Genomic DNA, 20024 nt, shown 5'->3' with positions numbered 1-20024 from the left:
TGGATGGAGATGTCCATGCTGGGTGGGCCCAGGTCCAGGGAGTCTGAGCAGAGTCCTGCTTCCCTGTAGCCCTCTGTGAAGGCGAATGGGGTTGCAGCAGGTGACCCAGCTGTGCAGGGTGCCCGTCTTGAAGGGAAGGTGCTGATCCTGCCTGAGAGGATGCAGGGAAGAAGTCTGGGGCCTATTTCGTGTGCGTGGCTGCCTGCTGGCCTTTTTCTGCTTGTGGTACCTGGCTGCTGTGGTGCCTGGTGGAACCAGTGCAGAAGCATGGGATGGAGCATTGTGCAGGTCTTTGGGGTGGGCAGCAAAGCAAAGGTGGTGGCTGGGGGGTCGCTGGGGAGCACTGCGGCAACGGCGGTGTTGAGCTTTGCAGAGCGCGCGCAGGCTTTGCCTTCCCTCTGTAGCATCGCGAGACGGTTTCAAAGCAGGGTGTGTTTACAAGGGAGGAAACCTCTGGCATCTTCTAAAGAGTCTTTTACAATAAGACAGGTTTATTTGGGGTTCTTTAACCAGTTGTGTGCTTGTGATGCTTAGTCAGGCGTCAGGGGACGTGATGGCTCACTGGCTGGTGGAAGCAACCGAGGCTGCTGCAGTGTCAGGAGGAGGAGGAGGATGCGACTGCCGAAGGCTGGGCCTGGGCAGAGGATGCAAGCACGAAGCAAAGGGCATCGCTTTGCACACGGCCGTGCTCACCGGGCGTGCGCGAGGTGGTCCTGCGGCCCGTCTCCAGCGTTGTGTTTGCAGGGGGCTTTGTGTCTTGTGCTGGGGGTCACAGCTGGCACGGGGGAGGCTCCCGCGGGCTGGGTGCCAGGCAAAGAGGGGCAGAGGAGCCTTGCTTGCATTTGTGAGCAGGGAAACAAAGCCATCTCCGAGGCTCTCGCAGGGAAGGGGTGTTTAGGAACCCTGGTTTCTGTCTCCTTTTTCTTTGTTGTATTCCCTTTGCCTTTGATGTCCTGTGTCTGTAAAGACAAAAGACTTGAATTACAGATGACTTGAATTTCAAATGCTTTGGGATAGACACCGTCTCCGCTGTGTGTACCGAGAGCCCTCTGGAGCTGGAGGAGGTGTCGCTGCACCCCGAGGGGACAAGGGGGCCCTTGGGAGATGCCAGCACGGAGGATCGGCTTCTCCCCTCCCCGCTGCCACCTCCGGCAGTGACACGCCGCGCTTTCCCCACTCTCAGATCCGGCTCCCTTGGCAGTAAGATTGCTGGCCTAGTCCCCTTCAAAGCACACTTGAAAACAAGCAAACAAAACAAAGCTGATTCATTCCAGTCCCTTTATATTCTCAGCTTTCAATCAATACAGCAAGAGGTCTAGGCGAACGGGTAACATGGTTTGCAAAGAGACGGCTTAGCGTTGAGTGTGCAGCGAGCACATGGCCTTACATGCCGCAGAACAAAGGTTCCTGTGAACACGAAGCTGTGTAAGCAATGCGAGTAGGAGTTTTACAGCAGGAAAACTCCTGTCCATATGGATTTCCTTTTCCTCTGTGCTGCCCTGAGCCCCAAGGCCATTTTGAGATGTTACACCTGCTAGTAGATAAAGGGAACTCTGCTTTCTTGGGCGAAAAGACAAGAAAGTCGTGAAATACCTGATTAATCTCATATACGTGCGAAGTCCCAGTAAGGGTGATGGGATTTAAGTGTATGTTTAAGTACGGTACTGAACTGGGCTCTTAATAATCCAGCGGGAATAGATGTGATGTTTTGAGAGAGAAGCAGCGTTCTGGACTTGCTTAGGTTTTTTTTTTTTAATCTTTTAATCAAAATTTTGCGTTTGTCTGCTCTGCGGCAGACAGGAGGGTTTGCAGCCAACCTGTCTGTCCCTGGGGCAGGGAAGACCTGCAGGAGGGTGGCCACGAGAAGAAGGACACTGATGCTTTGTTCAGGGTGCATTTCTCGAATTGCATGCGTGCAATTTGATAAAACGGTGTTTTCTGGTGTGCGGCGCTCCAGGTACCCATCGGCTGCCTTCCTCCAACCTGGAGGGGGCTGCGTCGACCGTAGCGTGTAACTCATTTAGTGTGAGTTACAACGATAGAATTGCAAAGTGCCTTCGGATACCAAATGCTGTATCCACACGCGCACAGAGCTTTTATCCCTGTTATTGTGTTTGAATACCCTCCCTCTCCCCCTGGAAAGCAGCGGCGATATTAAGGGTTGAGCTGTAGTTTGTGCTGCTGCTTTTCAGAAGGATGTTCATTATGCTGAAATATTTGCACTTTAAAAAACTGCCTAAACGTATTTACACAATAGGCTGGATCATTCCCAAAGCAGCTGCCAGCTATTGGCTCAGTAATAAACCTTTAAAACCCCCAACAACAACAAAAAGAGCTCTTTCCCTCCTTTCCCTTGTGAACAATAACACCTTCCCATCAGCTCCTAGCTCCGTAAATTGTTTTGAAATGTCCATAAATAAACTCTAAAATCCTTTTCAAGTCTCTCACATGTCTCCAATCCACCCTGTGCATGGGGGGGAGCAGCACACAGACCAAAACAGAGGGGACCTGGCCTGTAAATGAGGCTTGGAGGCATTATTGTAGTCCAAGAAGTCTCCCTCCTGGGCCACCTAGGGTTGGGACACAACCAACTCACCATCCCCTCATGTCCTTGCCTGCTCTCTGCACTCCTTTTCAAAAGTGTCTGAATTACTGATGGGTCTCTGGTGATGCAAATAATACCCGTACGAAGAAGGCCTCCGCTGTGATCCCCGTTCCTTTACGCTATTCTGAATTTTTCTTCATGCTTTGCTACCTTTTCTGGACAACTGTCCGAGAATTGGCAGCCCCAAGAAGCTCACTGATTAATTGAGCAGAAAGGATGTTGTAACATGTCACTCAAGAGCACTTAGAAGCTGGAGGCACAATGTGAATTGTGTTAATGTTCCCTCATCCGGAGATGTGTATCTCTTATTAGATTAATTTTTTTAATATATGCAGAATATACAGTGGGAACAGCATTAATTCTCACTAATGATTTTGAGTTCCACTGAGAATTAACTGTGTTTTTTGTAAATTAGTGAGGAAGTGGATAAACACCATTATTTAAAAAAAAACAAGGAAGGTACTGTTTGCAACAGCAATGTGTGTTATTCGTTTATCTGACAAGTGTTCTTTACTTTTAATTAAATTTTGGAGTTTGCTAGCAAATGCTCTCATGGTAGGTATTGTACTAATCCGAGTACCTTAAGACCTTGCTTAGCGTCTGTTAAACCTTTGTTTGGAAGAGGTGAGGATCAGCTGGGTTTTTCCTGGTGGCTGTGATTTAGGAGGGTCCTGTTGTAATTGCCACTTGAGCACTGCGAGGGCTTCTGGAGGCCCCATCTGATGCCTCGGTGCCGCTGAGATAAGCTGTGTACACGCGTGCTCGGAGAGATGCTTTTGTGCACTTGATGCCCGAATAAAGCAGAAAACGAGGGGGTGGGAGAAAGGTAAGATCCGTACCACGTTTTGTAGCTGGGCACTGAGCAACAGAGGTGCTGAGGTTTGTCTGTGGTCACGCAGGGAGACTGAAACAGGCCTGGGAGTTGATGCAGAGGCTCTGAAATTCTGCCAAAGTCCTTCCTCAAAGCAGTTGTGCAGGTTCTCTGAGTTTTCTCATTTTCTAATTAACCAGCGTAATTATATCCCTTCTTCCTTGTGCCCCCTCTACCTGCACGCGGTTTGCTGTGACTGGTTTCAGTGCTGCTGCGTCTGTTTGGGTCAGTTTACCAGCCAGAAAGGTGAGTTTCTCCACCTGGTGCTAAAGTCAATATTTGTCATTTTTTCTCAAAAAGAAGGCATCAGCTCAGACAGAAGTTATGGAAGCGTTTGTGGCCTCTACTGGGCAGTAGCTGAAGCACAAACATGATGAAGGTGTCTCATTAGTGGTGCTGTGCTGGCTCCAGAAAGGCAGAGAGCAGCATGGCTTGGCCAACTGAGCCTGGGCTTCCCCAGCACCCCAGTGCTTGGAGCTGGATGCTGTCCCAGGGAACGCAACATCTGCACTGGCAGATCTTAGTCAGAAGCTCAGGACACAAAAGGCTGGAAAAACCCTGTAAGTTTTTTCCCTTAGGCAGCACCACCTGCCTCCAAAACCGGAGCAATAAACTGCAGAGCGAGGCATATTCAGGCTCTTCTGGAACTGGCTGTTCCTGCTGATGGGTCTCGGGTGCAAGGTACAGATCTCTGCCAAGGACTGTAGGTCTGCTGGGGAGCTCTGGTGAGAAAGGACCCCCACCCAAAAGCACCTAATCTCTGGTGTAAGAGGGCGAGTTCTGCAGGGAGAGAAGAGGTGGAGCAGGGACTTGTTCCCCTCCAGAGTTAGGCACAGAAGCCACGGTCAAGCTGCTGTTACTCTGGAGATTTCAGTGAAACCAAGCAGAAACCAAGCCATGGAATACTTCATTTCTCTTCTTTTTTTATCTGAGAAGGTATTAGTCCTCCTTGTTACTGCGTTGATTCCTATTTGCCCTTCCCCTGTGTGAGGGTCCTTGCTGGCACTTCTCCGTGGCGGCAAAGAATGCCACTGCAGGGGCAGATGTGGCCATCAGCATGTGGCAGATGTGCTCCAGTGTCAGCAGCTGCAGCTCCACCAGCCTCAAAGGTGCTCGTCACCTAAGCAGATCCCCGTGTTGGGAGAGAGTTGCAAGGGAGCAGCTTGGTTACTGTGCCCATCTCATGAGCACCTCGGAAATGAGTAGAAGGCCGGGGTGAAAAGGCCACATGAGGAGTTCCTCCAGGAGATCCTCAGAGCAGCACGGGGTTAGGAAAATAATATCCTCGCAACAGCCCAGTTGGGAGATGAGCAACTTCTAATACCCACCTTCAGCAAAGGAAGGGTTTGGCCTGTTGTCCGAAGACCGTGTAGAGGGATGTTGTGTCAGTGACAGCTCTGCTTACTTATTTCGAGGGGGTTATATTTAGCCTGCATTTAATTAAAACATGCATTTTTTGTTGGCAAAGCCCTGGACTCCAGAGGTTTGGTCCCGTGGTGTTAAGTGCTCTATAAGCCTGGGATGAATGACAGTCCTTGCCCTTAAAACATCACGTGCACTGTAAGGGAGTTACTGTGGATGCTGTAACCTTTTTTTTTTTTTTCTTTTTTTTATTTAAAAGCAAGGTTGTCAGTTTTTAGCTTGAGTGGATTTTTTTTTTCTGCCTTTGGAATATGGCTAAAACGCCATTCAGTTAATAGATCTAAATGAGCTGAATGTGAGAAATGCAGGCATGTGGCCCTAGCAGACTGCCCTCGATGCTCAGCGGCTCTGGGAGGAGGGATGGGGCTCCGTCGCTGCAACTCCTTGGAAAAGCTTTTGTTTTGCCTTGGCTTTGCACTTTGCCAGCCTGCCTGCATTAGGCAAACATGAGCTCTAACACACCGGACCTAATGCATTTTAAAATCCTCCCTCTTTGAGGGCAAACGGCAGGTTAACAGGTCAGCCGATTCAGGTGAACCATTTAGCGTGCATTAAAATCGCAATTTATGCAATTTACACTCTGGCTTTAAAAAGGTCTAGCAATCAAATGCTTAATAAAATCACCTGCAGCCCTCCTCTTTCAGTTCACTGAAAATAAATGCCTTTGGTACATTAGAAAAATGAATTAGAAGTCATTTTGGATTGTTATCCTACCAAGATACGCAGCTTGGGCTATGCAGGTGTGTTTGGTGTGATTCAGGTTTGGGTATTTTGGTGCTCACACGCAGACGGTGCCTGGGAGGCCATTCAAAAAAACATTAAGGGAACATCACATTGCGTGTCTGAATGGTGCAGAACGGCTGATTGGCACATTCACTCCCTCTTTTTGTGGCCGTTCCTGGATGAAACAGCAAAACAACATTCAATGTGTCTTTAGAAAACATATAAACCTATTTATTTTTATATATATATATGTATATATATGGAAATGTGACTTTTTGTCTGACTTTTTTTAATTCCAGAGAGTCAGAGATTTTAAAGTTATAGCTCCCACAGCAACTGTAACTCTCATCTCTTGTGTGTGTGTGTTATACTTTGCAGGACTGTATATGCTATTAAATTTATGCCCAGTGTGTGTACACACAGCATAGCAAAAAGAGCAGCTGTGTATGACAGATCTGCACAGGCCTGATGGAGCACTCCTGCGGGAACCCTAACTTTTAAACCTCGTGGGCCAGATTCTGCATTTAGTTGCACCAGTGTAAGTCTGTCTGTGTTCATAACCTGCAGGTGAATTTGGCCCCTTAACGTTTATCTTGAAGTTGCCTGAAGCAGCACCCTTGGGTGCTTTTATGAGAGGGCATTTTCTAGCTATCTATCAGCTCTGGGCAGGGTTAGGTGACACAGTCATCGTAACAGCAACAAGAGAAGACAGTGCCCTATCAATCGCTGGAGCTTAGCGATGTTATAAGAGCCACGGAGGGAGAAAAAAATGACATAATACGGTTCTCTTCGGGCCACAATTCAACAAACCATCCCTGCTCAGCAAAGCGCTGAAGCGTGTGCTTTAGTCTCATAGACTGTAATGGGAATTAAACACATATTTAAAGTTAAGCGTGTGGTTAAGCACCTTGGTGAAGCAGTGCTTGAATGGGGATTTGAAGTGTACAGGAAAAAATGCTGTATTTTTTGGTAGATTTATCTTGTATCGTTAATGTCTTTTATTGAGAGGTGCGATCAAGTTGTCTGAGCTCAGGACTGGATGCAGATCTGTTCAGGGGTTTTTTTGTCCTGGTGTTTAGTCTCTTCCTTGCTACCCCTCGTGGTGACTTGGTCCCCCCCCTTGCTCTATTCATCATGCTGTGCCTCAGTTTCCCTGCTTGGTGCTCACCTGCCAGTGGATGAGCGTACTGAAGCTCCCTGAAGGTATGTGCTATCTGCGGATTGTTGTAAGGCATGAACAGAGGTGGGGAACGTTTTTCCGTCTTTGTTGGATATAGTCGCTTCCATGTGATGTATACAGCTGCTTCCTCCCCCTGGCAGGGGGAAGGGGTGAGGAAAGGAAGACGATAACAGTTTTGCCTTTGCCCCCTTGACTGTCCTTGAACTGTGATCTGTATTTCAGTATCTCAGCTGTGGGGGGGAGTATCTACGTGGCAGGGACTGTTTGATGCCCGCGTGCTCCTGTAAGCTGCCTGCGAAGCCATGGTCGCTGTGGGCGGATGGGATGACACCAGCATCGAGGCCACAAGAGTCCCCGTCGGGCTGTGTCTGTGCCATTCGGCAGCCCACGGTGATGATGGGGTGGCGATGGCTAGAGACTGGTGTTATCCCAGCTCTAGGGAAGAACACAGTGTAACATGCTGCCCTGCTCTTTCATTAAAGCTCAGGGGATCTTGTGTCATTTGAGGCTATGTCCCAGACCTGGGCGGGTAAGGAAACACCAGAGTGCAGAGCAGGTCGTGGTAAATGGCTGTGCGTAGGAAAGGGAAGACTCTGAGAGATGTCTGCAGAGATCAGCCTTACTCTTCATCATTAATGATCTGAAAGAAGGTGCAAAGCATGTTAATTAAGATTTGCAGAAGAAATATTTAAATTGAGAGGTGCAGCAAAGAGAAAAAGAGCAATAATACAAAGGAGTCCTAGGAAGAAGCTGCTGCGGTGTTCAGATTTGGTCCGGAAAGGAAAGGAACAGACATTGTGCAATTGGACAGAATCGCAGCTGGTGTATTTTTCTTCCAAAGTTGTTGCAAGTGCAGCTCCATCGGGGTGGGTGCACGTGTGGGGCCTGCCCTGGTGAAGGCCAGGCTAGTGCTCCTGGCGGAGCTGAAAGGGAGGTGGATGGGCAGACCTGGGTCTTTTCTCTTGCAGAAATGTCATGTTGCAGCCCCAGGGACTGACAGACCTCTACTCTTGAGTTTGGCTGCAGCAGAGCATTTGGCTGAATGGATTGGTTGCCGATTAATGGACATCGTTAGAAAGGCTAATGCAAATGCTCCCAACTCTGCTTCTGAATGCAGTTCGTTCTGGGACTGCCTCAGAGGAACTGTGAGCAGGAACAAGCATCTGTCTGGTGGAACGGCATTTATAGGGTCTCTGTGCCATGGTTTGCCATCACTCTCAGTTAAATTTATTAGAAATCTGTTAGTTCAAATTGCAGCGTGGCTAAAACCTGATGCAAATGTTTGTTATGCCCACTTATTGAACGCTGTTAAGGGTGCTTTCTTGTAGCCTTCGGCAGCCGTTGAGACAAGCCAGGAAAGATTTATGCGTTAAGGTGCAGAGATCTGAGGTGCAGGCCTTGCTGCTGGGATCGCACCCGTGGGTATGCTGTTACATGGTGGTGCCTTATCTGGCCATTTGCGTCCACGATCCCTGTGGCACTTCCTGCATCTGAGCTGACTCTGGTAGGAGATAAAATGTTTGAAAGATAGATAAGATACTACAGAGCTGAATGCTGTGACTTGTGAAGAAATATAGGAAGGACAAAATTGGTGGATTAGAAGACCGGAAGGGACTGTGGTGGTCATCTGTTCTGGCCAGCTGTATGACAAAGGGCATAGGACACCCTTGAATGAATTCTCATTTGAAATAAAGCATATCTTTTAGAAAAACAGCCTTGATTTAAGAAATTTGACAGTGATAGATAATCCACTACAACTCTTGGTCAATTGTTCTAGTGTTTAATTATCTTCGCCGCAACAAAGAAAGAAAGGAAAAAGTACACAATGCAAAAAGCTTTGAGGGATTTTATGGATATCAGTTTTACCTCTGTTTGATGACCATGCCATGGCTTGCCGCGTGGAACAGCACAGGGCGGTGCGGTGCTCCGGCACGTTAACTCTAGTGGTGCTGCCTGCCGCTGGCGTGGATTTGAGGTCCTGCTCGTTGGGGCAGGGAAGAGGTAGGGGAAGCTCAGTGAAGCTGGTAGGGACGATGATGTGGACGGGCCTTTGCTCACCGTTTAGTCTGCTGCCTTTAAAAGTTAGGCTTTGGCTTGAGGTGCAGCTCCTGGTGGCAAGCATCAAAGAGCAGCCAGCAAGGGGCCCAAAACATGCCAGATGAGGTCGTAGATGGTAAGACAGCCCGGTTCAACCCAGTAAGAGGATTTAGCTGGTTGTCAGCTCAACGTGGGACAATAATTGGTTAAGGATGTCGTGAAGGAGCACTAGCGGCTTCAAAGTTGGAAAAGAAATAGGGGCTTTTTTTTCCATAGGATAATATATTTTATTAGGGTTCAGGGTATGCAACTAAGGGGATTCTCTTTGACACCAGGCCGATTGCTGCGTTATAGGCACCGGTCTGTCTTTGACCCACAGAAAGGATGTGCTAGCCTAACAGGTCTACCCTACCCAAACCACGTCCTGGGAAATTGTGGGTTATTTCCCACATTTAGACAGAAACTGCTGTAAGGTGCCTCAGGTTACTTGTTGCCTGTGTACAGCGATGCGAGTTGGTTCAGAGAAAGGGGTGAGAGGGACACGGGAAGGATTTCAGGCATTGAGGGAAATGAGAGCAAATCGCCGTGATTATTAAGGGAATGAAGTAGGAATTAGGCACTGGGAATTTCCTGCCTGGATATCTCTAAGTCAAGAGGTGTATTTGTCTCAAGCCTAAGACAGAAAAGATACAAATCATCTCAATCATCTTCAGTAAAAGACCTGGGGCTGGCGAAATGGCAAAAGCGAGCAGATACAAGCGTCTGGCAAGAAGACACTCAAAAAATGTTGGCAGAGGTTTCCTGTCTTCTTGCCCAGGAGAGAGGGGTGTGCAGGTCAAGTGGAGATTACCGAAAGAAAGAATAACGCATACGTATGATTCACAAGGGAGGAATCTTCTTTTGTTACTTCAACCCATTTGTTGGCGTGTTTGTTGACAGACAGTTATGATTTTATTTTGTAAAGGCTGGGCTGCACTGCTGTAAAAATGCTCTTTGACTGCAAAGCTCCTGAGCTTGAGGACTCTTGCAAGGAGCTGAGCCAAGCTCGTCCCACTAAAAGAGTCTAAAAAAGCAAGGGAGACCCAGGGACCAGGCCTGAGGTCAGTGGAGTCATGAGGAGCCAGAGCCCATTGCAAGAAAGAGTCCATCCAGACTGCAGAGGCACCAGGACTCCCTCAGGTTTCACATCCTTCATGGGAAGGATCATAGCTTGTGTGGGGACAGGTAGACTTTCCCATGCCCTTGTCTTTGCTTTAAAAAAGAAATGTACGTTTTCCTATTTTGAAGGTCTGATTATCTGATAAAATAACATCTGGAATTCAGAACCCTGTAGACAACTCCAAAGGCAATCCCTTTGATAACAGATGCTTTCCTTCCCATCCCCAGTCCTGTATGAATGGTACATTTGTTGGATATAGGGGTTTTCTGATGGTTCATCTAGACACACCATGGCATAGCAATGGTTGGTGTTGTTTTTGGATATGCTTCGCATGCATCCTCTTGCAGTTCAGGAATTGTTATGCATCTTGGACAGATACTCAAACACTGTTTGCTCTGCAGATCGATAGTTTTGCAACCCACAACATTGATATGAGCACTCAATCTCCAAACCCTGATGGAGTTTGGAGGTGGCTTCTTCCAACAGCTTTTCTTTAATGTTTAAAATAAGTCTTTCCAGCTTCAGCTGAAGTTTGTTCCCATGTCATGCCTGAGCCCTGAGGTTCTACAGTTTCTGCACATGGCAAATATTATCTTCTTCAACCCTGTTCTCCCTTATGCCACAGCTTTTTCCATCCTCTCCTGTGGGTCATAGCAACCCTCCATGTCACATGGGGGAACTTTTAGCCAGCTCTAAATAGGCACCAGATGGACCATCTTACTGTCGTATTACATCCAAATGCTATTTTATAGTCCAGACGATTTTTACCTACTAAGTTTTATTTCAGACCCTTATGCTACACCTTTGCTTCATCTGGACTTGGTTCATACCAGGATTATAACAAGCGCTGGAGCAGGACGAAGACTATTCACCTGCTCTCCTGAAGCAGGAGCCGTGGCGTGAGGCCGTATACGAGGCAGTGTACACCAGCGGCCTCCCTGCAGCGTTGGGAGGAGGTGGCGGTGGTGGATGCCGCTGCCGCGAGGGTCCCGGGCCGCGGCGGGCTCGTGCCGTGCTGACCTGCGGGCTCCGCGGCTCCCGCTCGGCTGGCTCGGGGCACGGAGGAGTGCAGTGGGAAGGACATTACGCGGGAGAATATGCATGTTCACAGCTCAGAGGATTAAAGGCCCGTGTTCTTATCACTGCAGAACAGAGTATTATAAATCCAGTCTTAGAATACCAAATCCCCTTGCGGCTCGGCCATTGTTTGGGAATATTAAAAAGCTCTGAGACAGAAATAATCAGTTTCCGAATGACACACTGTCAAATAAAACATTTCTCATATTATCCCTTCCTTCCCCTTTCTCTCTCCCGCTCCCTCAGTTGGATAATTTAACATGAAAAATAGATTAAAATGAGGCTGGCTTGAATGCTTCCTAAGTTTGACTCTTTTTTCCCCCAGGAAGCTCTCCCACTGTGTGTGTTGTGTTTAAACAAGCAGCTGTGGGCGCGGGGTCGGGGACAAAAGGATCACGTTGAAACTGAGCCGCCCTCGAAAAACTGATGACTGCCCACCTAAGGGACGGGCAGAGGAGATGGAGCAGGCACCAGCAAGGTTTCCGTGCCGCTCCCTGGCAGATATTGCAGCCAGACCTATGGGATTGGTGTATTCCCAACTCACAGCATTGCCAAAAGGGCTGTGAAAAGGAGCCTGGAGCAGAGAGCCAGGGCTGTTGTAGCGGTGGCTGGTAGCGAAGGCTGTGCTGTCTCGAGAAAGTTTGTATGAGATTTGCCTCCTCTGTGCTTGCTTCTTCTGTGAAATGCCACAGCAGCGAGACCTCCCGCTTGTTGTCCCCGTGCCCTGTAGCGTGCAAGAGCTGCCTTTGGGGTTTTGTGGTGGGTAGCAGCTTGGATAGGAACTTTGCCTTACTTGAATTGACCCTGTCGTCTCCGAAGACTTGTAAGGACTCCAGGCTGGAGGAGAAACAGCAGGCTAATAGCATCGGTGGCTGGGGACCTTTGTGTAACTTCTCATTGGGGCCCCATCTAACAGGCTGATGGTTTTACTTGCTGCGGTCCAGGCTTTTACCCCGTGGGCAGGCACAGCGCTGATCTAGTCAGCCAGCTGTATGGCCCCTGGCACTTTCATGGATGGTTGCGAACCATTTCACGTGTGATCTCTTGTTGCTTGGGTCCAGCTGGAAAAGGTGCTCCTTATGGCAGGGCTGGCTGGAGTCGTCCTGGTCCTTTCTGAGCGTCCAGGTTTTCTGCAGTCCTGGTTCTCCACGGAGGGCGAATGCGTGGTGCCTGGGGCCGTGGAGAGGGGAAGAGCAGCCCTTTTCTGCTCGCAACTTTGCAGTTGTGGAGAGCATCCAGGAGTAAATCCAGCCAGGAGGCTCGGTGTTATGGCTTTTCCCAGTAGTCGTGTCAGCGAGTTTTGTTGTTGCTCTGAAACATTTCTATAATGCCAGAGCTCTAACTCAGTTATAAATGCGCTGGCACAGAAGACAGACCTAATTTTTCAGTGCAGTTTGTTCTGTTAATGTTCATGCCCCTGCTGTGCCACGTGTCACTGGATCTCCCTTTCAGAGGGTTTGGTGTGCAGCCGTTTCTCTCGGGCAAACAGGACTTCCAAGAAGTGACCCCACTTTGGTGCCGTGTGAGGTTCAGGAACTCCCTGGCCTGAGGCCCCTGAACTGCTTTATTCTGCCTTTTTCAGCAGGTGCTGTGCAGTCCAGTATGGTTTCTTCTCCTGGACTGATGGCTGCAGGAGGCCTGTGTGGGATGCAGTGAGGGAGGGAGATGCCCACAACTTGTGCTTAGGCTGTGTGTGGCCCGGATGGTGGAAGCCCTCTGCTGATGCATGCCACAAGCTGTTGTGAGAGAGCTTGAGACTGGAGCAGAAGGGAATAGAGCAACCTGCACCTGACTTCCACCCAGATAGAAGGTGTCTGTGTCCGTTAGGCTATCCTTGCTGTGCCCGGACCCATGGCGGGGCATGGTTGTGCTTGGGAACATCCTCTGTTTGCATCTCTTCCTACCCCTTTCCAGCTGATGCAAGTGCATAAAACCTAGCCTTGTGCTTCCTCCTCACCAAGCTTCCTGCTCTGGACCTGCTCTAGCTATTGCCGGGGAGGGTCCATGCAAGGGGGAGACCTGCTACCGGCAAACTCTGTAGCACGTGGTGGAGGGAGGCTGGTGTCTCTGTGGTCACACCATGTTCCTGAGCTACTGGGAGAGGTGTGACCGGGCCTGGTCTAGGCTCTCCTTGCATCAGCACTGCTCAAACCCAAGGAAGTGCACTTCTTTTTGATTAGCTCGAGATGTCCTTGCTGTCTCTTGCTTCCAAGCACAGAAGGCCAGGTAGGATCCTCGTCAAGGATGGCCTTTAGGTGCCCCAGTCCTGCAGATAACGATCCCCAGTTAGCGAGCCCTGCCCTTCCCCCCGGCAGAGATCCCTGAACATCTCCTGGTCGCTAAAGTGTTATGTGTCTTGATGGAACGTGTCAGCTAAATTGAGAAAGTCAAGCTGAGCAAAGTCATCCTGCCTGCCCCAGCCCTTCTTCCTATTAGTGTCAATTACGGGATCAAATGAGAAAACAGATGAGCATGGGGAGGAGGAGGAGGGGGAATCCTAATGAGAGATGCCGAACTGGTTTTTGCTAGCTTGCTTTCTGCAGTGGATCAGAGGCTCGTGCAGCTGGGATGGGCCAGGGGAGCTGTGTCCCCTCTTCCCCGGCTCCCTGCCCTTCCTGGCAACCTTTGCTGTCCCTTGGCTGCTGCTTCCTCTGCTCCAGGCTGTGGAGCACGGCATGAGCACCGGGACTGCAGCGTTTGCTCTGTGCCCATCGCGTGTCCCAGGGTGACGACCCTCGGAGCCCGGGAGCCTGGCAGCAGAGCGCATGTTGTGACACGCGCGTGTGCAGCGCGGCATCGTGTCGTGCTCGGCTCCGCGGGATCGCTGGAGGTTCACCCGTCCCTGCGGCTGTGTCTGGTCCCTCCCACGGGAGCCTGGAGCAGTGGGACGAGTGGGAGCCCGGCCCAGCTGTGAATGCGTGCAGGGGCTTTTGGAGGTGCTCCACCGGCCTTGCTGCGGGAGGGGGTGAGGGGGCGGCCGAGCCAAGCGTGGCTGCGTTTTGCTCGAACCCGCTCAGAGCATGAGCAAGCATCGGGCTGGGCGAGAGCAGCGAACGCGGCTGCAAATCCATCCAGCTGCGGCTGTCTGAGGGCTTAGCCCCCCAGCTAACTCATCCCGAGAACTGCGGTTTTCGATGCCGGCTCTTTATAGATGATCCTGTTTACGAGTCTGAGCCGTGCTCTGGGTACGGCGCAGTGTTTTGAATTGAATGCAGATGAAATATTTGCATGTCTCTCCTTTGCTTTTGCACACTCTGTAAAGTTCCCGAATACGGCATTCTTTGTGCCAAACAAATGCCTGCCCTACCCTGGCAGTTACATGTCATGCTGTAACGCCCCAATTGCTCATGCTGCTCCTGATTTACGTGCCCTGCTTTGCTGGTCTGCCACAGAATAAAATTGCCTGGGCTCTGTGGGGAGATCAAGCATCCTGAAGCTAGCAAACGCGTCTTGCTTATGTAGGGGTGAGAGAGACCGTGTCTGTATTAACTTTGAGAACACTCAGAGGCAGAGTCAGCATCCTTCAGCGCTACCCAGCCCATTTCCCATGGGAGGAGAGACCACTTCTCTGGAGCCACAGATATTTGGGAAGTATTTCTCCCCCTTCTCCCTGATGATAATGCAGTTGTAAGCTGCATCTGATAAAACTTGGAGGTGGGGGAAGAGGAGAGTTTTTCAGAGAAGATTTCGGATGGGAATATGTCATGTGTGTGCTGTGTCCCCAGATCTGACACTAACTTCTCATGTAACCTTAGGCAAATCATTTGATTGTTTTGCAAAGCAAGAAATTGCACTTTGGTGCCTCACTTGGAGAGTTCAGAGGATGCATCTAGTGATGCTGCAGGGTATTCAGTGACCTCATGGTGTGAGCGGGAGGAAAGACCCCTCCTTTGGAGAGCAAAAGCCATGAGTGCAGGATGCAGATAGGAGATGCTCAGGAGACAGTGGTGGGTGGACCTGCAGCTGGGACATCAGACTGAAACCCAGGAGCTCTTTCCTACTTATGCTCTGCTGCTCTGGGCAAGCATGACCTTAATACGTGACCCAGCCACATCTGTTCTTGGCCCTAGGGTTGGAGAGCCCTGTCCTGTAGCTTTGTCACCATTTCCATGGAGGAGGGACAGCTGTCACAACCCGAAATGAAACTTTAGGGGCAGCCATGCCCTGGGGAGCAGCAGCTGTGTTGTGATTTGCTACATGGTCTTTTGTGTGAAAAGTTGTGTGTTTCTGCTGAGACTTTAGTGCTCCCATGCTGGTTGGTTGCTTGTTTTAATAAGGTTTTAACTCCTAAATGGTGGGAGACAGCTACCTTCTTTCCCACCTCCTCACGCAGGGACGGAGGGGTTGGAGCTAGCATCACCTTGGCCTGTGTGTGGCAAGCCAGGTGGGCTGGGAGACCTGAGGGGACATTACTGAGAACCAATTCCCTGGGAGAGTGGGCAAAATAACTTGGGGCAGAGCTGCACTGGAGGTCGCTGCACTGTCCTTGCCAGAAGGCCTCCTCCAGTTCTGCTGCATCGCGTGCTAGTGATAGTCCACCCAGAAGCGGCTGCGTTTTCCCAGCTTTCCACCACTGCTTGCGGTTTGTGGAGCACAGTAGTGTCTATATTGATGAAAAGACGTTCTTGAGCAGGAAGATGGGGTTTGGATGCTGGTCACAGCATCTCCTCACCCATCCCTGCCACTTTTGGATCAGGCGCTCCTGGCTCTCCTGACATTGGCTCTTTTCTCCCTCCTGCAGGGTGGTCTGATTGCTCTGCTCCTGCTCCTGTTGGTCTTCACAGTGGCTCTTTATGCTCAGCGGCGCTGGCACAAACGCCGCCGGATCCCCCAGAAGAGCGCCAGCACGGAGGCCACCCATGAGATCCACTACATCCCGTCGGTGCTGCTGGGTCCACAGGCCCGCGAGAGCTTCCGCAACTCGCGCCTCCAGGCCCACAACTCGGTCATTGGGGTGCCTATCCGCGAGACCCCCATCCTGGACGACTACGAGGATGAGGAAGAGGAGGAGACCCCACGACGGGCAGAGCCCAGCACCAGGGAGGATGAGTTTGGCAGCCAAGTGACGCGGACATTGGAGAGTCTTGGTCGGGGTGGAGAGGAGAAACCTGACTATGAGAAGAAAGGTTGGTTGCTTTTCTTTCTGCTTTCCCACTTTCCATCCCCTGCCGGTCTGTCTGTCCTGCGCAGTGCCGCTTGGAGTGGAGAGCTCAGCCTGGCTGCAGCTGGTTCCCAAAGCCCCGGAGGGAACATACCTCTCGCAGCCTCTGCCGTACCTGTATAGCCTCTTTGGGACAGATGCTTGGCTGTCCAAAGTGGCAGCCACTGCATGTAAAATTTGGTTGCTCACTCTTGCCCAGTGGGTACTTCAGAGGGGAGGATCCTGTCAGAGCTTCTTTGGTTGCATTAGTAGCTCGGTTGACAGCTCTGTGCGTGAGGGAGCAGCATTATCCCCTCCTTAGAGATGACTTCAGCATCTGCCGTGTTCCTGTTCAATTTGAGCCCTGCCAAGGACTTCACGACTCTTTGTGGTGCTTGGTGGAGGCAGTGCAGAGGGAGGAGGGTGGTTGTGCAGAAGTGCATGCTTTGGCTTTTGTTCTAAGCTTTCATCTTCAAGGCGGTTTGCAGACCTTGTCCTGGAGCTGCCCTCCGTGAGAGGGGAATTACCTCTTGACAGTGCTGGGGAAACTGAGGCACAGTTAGCTGCGAGCCCTTAGCTGTCGCTGCCAGCTCCCAAGCCACCAGTCCCCTGGTCTCACAGTACTCCCTCACTGTGCTTTACTAGTGGGTCAGGTGCTGTAGGGACTATGAGCTGTGTGCCCAGGAGCTCCACAGAGATGTGGTTTCCTAGGATTTGGCTTGTCTACTTCATCAAATCTTCCTATGAAATTGGAGTCTTCCATTTTGAGCAAAAGCCTACCCAGCATGATGAGGTGGGCACCTGATGGCTCTAATTTTGGCCTGGGTTGGCATATCTGATCCTGGTGATGGCAGAGACTGCTGTGAAAATCCCAGAGAGTTGTGGGATACCCTGCTGGGGAAGCAGAGGTGGTATTTCAGGTGTCTGAGTCTTGCATACTCTTAGAGCTCCTGCTAGAATGACGTCGTCCCCAGGAACCTGAGTTGTTCTTTTGCAGAGTATTTGTGCAGCACCTTGCACAGGTTGGTGTGGGACAGTCGTTCCTGGCTGCTCCAACAGTGCTGGTGAATAATTGCTCCTGCTCAGACTGAGTGATGTGCTCCTAAACAGGGTGGGAACACCAGGAGCCATCCTGACTTTTTGCCTTGGGTGAATGTTAGCACATGGCCATTAATCAGACCAGTCTTTATTCTTTAGGTGGCAGAAATGTTCATTGCTTTGCTGTAGAGTAGCACATTAGTTTTAGCAGGCAAATGTGTTGGTGTGCTGGGAGCTCTGTGAGCCTGCTGAGCCTTGATGGTCCTTGGAGAGCTGCTCCATAAAGCTGTATTTTCCAGTAGTGGCAAAACATTCCCTGCCTTTTATTCTCTGAGCAATCAAACAAATGATCCTGCAGTCACCCACAAACAGTCATCAGGGCTGCAGATTTAAGGCACACACGTAGAACCCCTATAAGGAGCTGGAGATGGCAAATCAGAAACATCTCATGGTGGGGGGAGAACTACAGACCTGAATCCATATGGATCTGATAGAAATAGATCTTAAATGTGTTCTGTTTCTACCCATGGTGTGTGGTATTTAGCCCTGCTGTGGAAGAAGGCATGGCAGGTACAGCACTGTTTAACATCTATAGATTAGAATAGAAAGAAGCCTATAAAATTCTGCATATGTGGGTTTTGCTGCTGATTACTGTAGTATCTGCCAATCCCTCTGGTGCTGGCTGTGCTTGTATGGTGTAATATTGGATAATGTCACTGTTGTGACGGTGTTAATCCTCTGACAGACACAGGGAGTTGGGCAGCGAGGGCTGGGTTTGCGTGTCTGTTCCTGAGCCCTCTTCTGAGCCGGTGAGATTGCTGGGGACGCTTTGTGCCCTCCCGGAAGGTGCTGGGCTGGCACTTGGAGGTGCTGTGGTCTCTTTGGGGTTCCCCTTCCCTCTGATGAAGGGCCCAAGTGCCGAAGAAGCTGAGTCCAGCCCAGAAAGAAAGTAGCTGTGGTGGGAAGGCGGGTTGCTCTGGGTGAAGCGGTCTGGTGTTGGCACAGCGAGTGCCAGTGCGGCTGAAGGTTGCATGCAGTAGGACAGACGGGGTTCCTCTGTCGTCACTGTTTGAACGCTTACGCCCGTTGCTGGCTGCATGGGATATCCGGGAGCAGAGGGGAGTCCATATGGCCGGGGCCTTGGCACTGCTTCCGCAGGCTGAACAAGGGGAGAGGCGGGGTATCTGCTGTCGACTTGCACGACTGCTCCTGGGAGAGGAGGAGCGAGGCCAAACCACAGGCGACAGATGTTAGTCATGTCTCTTAATGTGCTACTGGAAGGCGCTCAGATGCTCGAGGAGGAGGCCAAGGCAGGAGCCTCTATAAAGCACACTAGACTGACTTCTCTTTATTTAATTGTTCTCTTAACTGCAAGTAAAATGCGTGCTGCCAGACCATATGGCTCTGCTCTTTGCACTTGGAGCATCGTGGCTTGGAGGGACAGGCTCGCTCTGGGTTGCGCTGACCCTGCCTGTCCGTGGGGGACGGGGGGCAGGAGGCTGGCGGTGCAGGCACAACTTGTGGGGTTTGTTTCTCCTGCGTGGAGAAGAAAGCGCTTTCCCCAGAGTGTTTAGGCTAATGCACGTTTGATTGCCTGCGTTTTTTTAAAGACCGTCTCTCTGAAACTGTAACACCCACCTCTGCTTATTGAAATGTCATTAGAAAGCGTTTAATGTTGTTAACCTGCAAAGTACAATAAAACGCGTTCAAATAAACAAAAGCGAGGTGCATTAGCTCTAATTGCCGAGCGACTCCGGCCGGCGGCAGGAAGGGACGCGCCGGCTCCCGTCTCGCGGTGACAGAGCTCGTGGGGCGACGCCGGACTGTCCTGGCCTTCTCCCCGCGGGCGTGCGCGGTGCCATCGAAGGCAGGGCGGTTGGGGCTCATGCAGGATGGGGCCCTGGGGCACGAGGGCTGGCTCTGCTCCGTGCCACCATGGAGGCTAACGGAGCCAGCAAGAGCCGGGATGCCGTACCACGTCTGCAGAGCAGGTCCCCCCACCTGCGACAGTCGCCAAGTGGCGTCTGAAGTTGTGGTTTTTCCCATGCACGAAGCGCATCTTCTTCTTTCCTCTTTTAAGCCAGGTTGTCACGGTGGTGACGGTTATTGTTGCTCGGAGAAACACGGAGGTGCCCCGGGGTCCACGGGCCGCCCCGAAGCGCTGATCTGAGCAGCTGCGTTGGCGTCCGCCTTTGTGTGCGGCTGGCTGCTGCTGGCCTGTGGTGTTAAGAGATGTCTTCCCAAGCCCGTGCTCAGTGAGAGCGAACAAATGAAAGCCTTCATATATTGTAACTGAACTGCCTTTTTTTATTCTTTCATATTCTCTTCTTTGTTTTGCTTTTCTATAAATTATTTAGAATCGTATGAGTGGGGAAGACAGCAGTAACTGCATTTCAGTACTCTTCAAAACATAATAGTAAACAAGATCTAGGGCAGAATATTAAACTCTCCAAGGGCTCCAGGAATTGGCGATAAAGTACTTTTTATGCTGACTGAAAAATCCCCCCAACCTGGGGCTGCAACCAGTCTCCAGGGCCGGGACTGCCCACAGACTGCCAGCGGCTGAGAGTTACATTCACCAATTCTCCCACCAGTTCACCTAATTACTGTGTTGTGCTTTGCACTTTGAATTGAGGCAGAGGAGAGAAGATAAAACCATAATGAAACCAGCAAAATAACTCAGAAATTATGGAAATGCCCAATCTTTCAGAAGACTCCCTGAACATTGGCTGCTTCTGCAGCATAACCCTGTCTCGGAGAAGGCAGAAGGGG

At 50.5% G+C, this 20024-nt stretch overlaps 1 protein-coding gene across 2 annotated transcripts in view; it reads left to right on the top strand.

Moving 5' to 3' along the window:
* The window catches only part of ASTN2 (astrotactin 2), a 426223-nt gene that overhangs the window by 97354 nt on the left and 308845 nt on the right, over positions 1-20024 (top strand). For both annotated transcript variants that reach the window (XM_064523655.1, XM_026113784.2), the window contains exon 3: positions 15816-16200. In XM_064523655.1, the coding sequence (XP_064379725.1) occupies positions 15816-16200 (385 nt within the window). The remainder of the gene's footprint in view (positions 1-15815; positions 16201-20024) is intronic.

This window comes from Dromaius novaehollandiae, chromosome 20 (genome assembly GCF_036370855.1).
Source record: "Dromaius novaehollandiae isolate bDroNov1 chromosome 20, bDroNov1.hap1, whole genome shotgun sequence".
In the NCBI taxonomy this organism is placed as follows: Eukaryota; Metazoa; Chordata; class Aves; order Casuariiformes; family Dromaiidae; genus Dromaius; species Dromaius novaehollandiae.
Note: the sequence above shows the minus strand (reverse complement) of the source record. Positions and strands in the feature narration are given on the sequence as shown.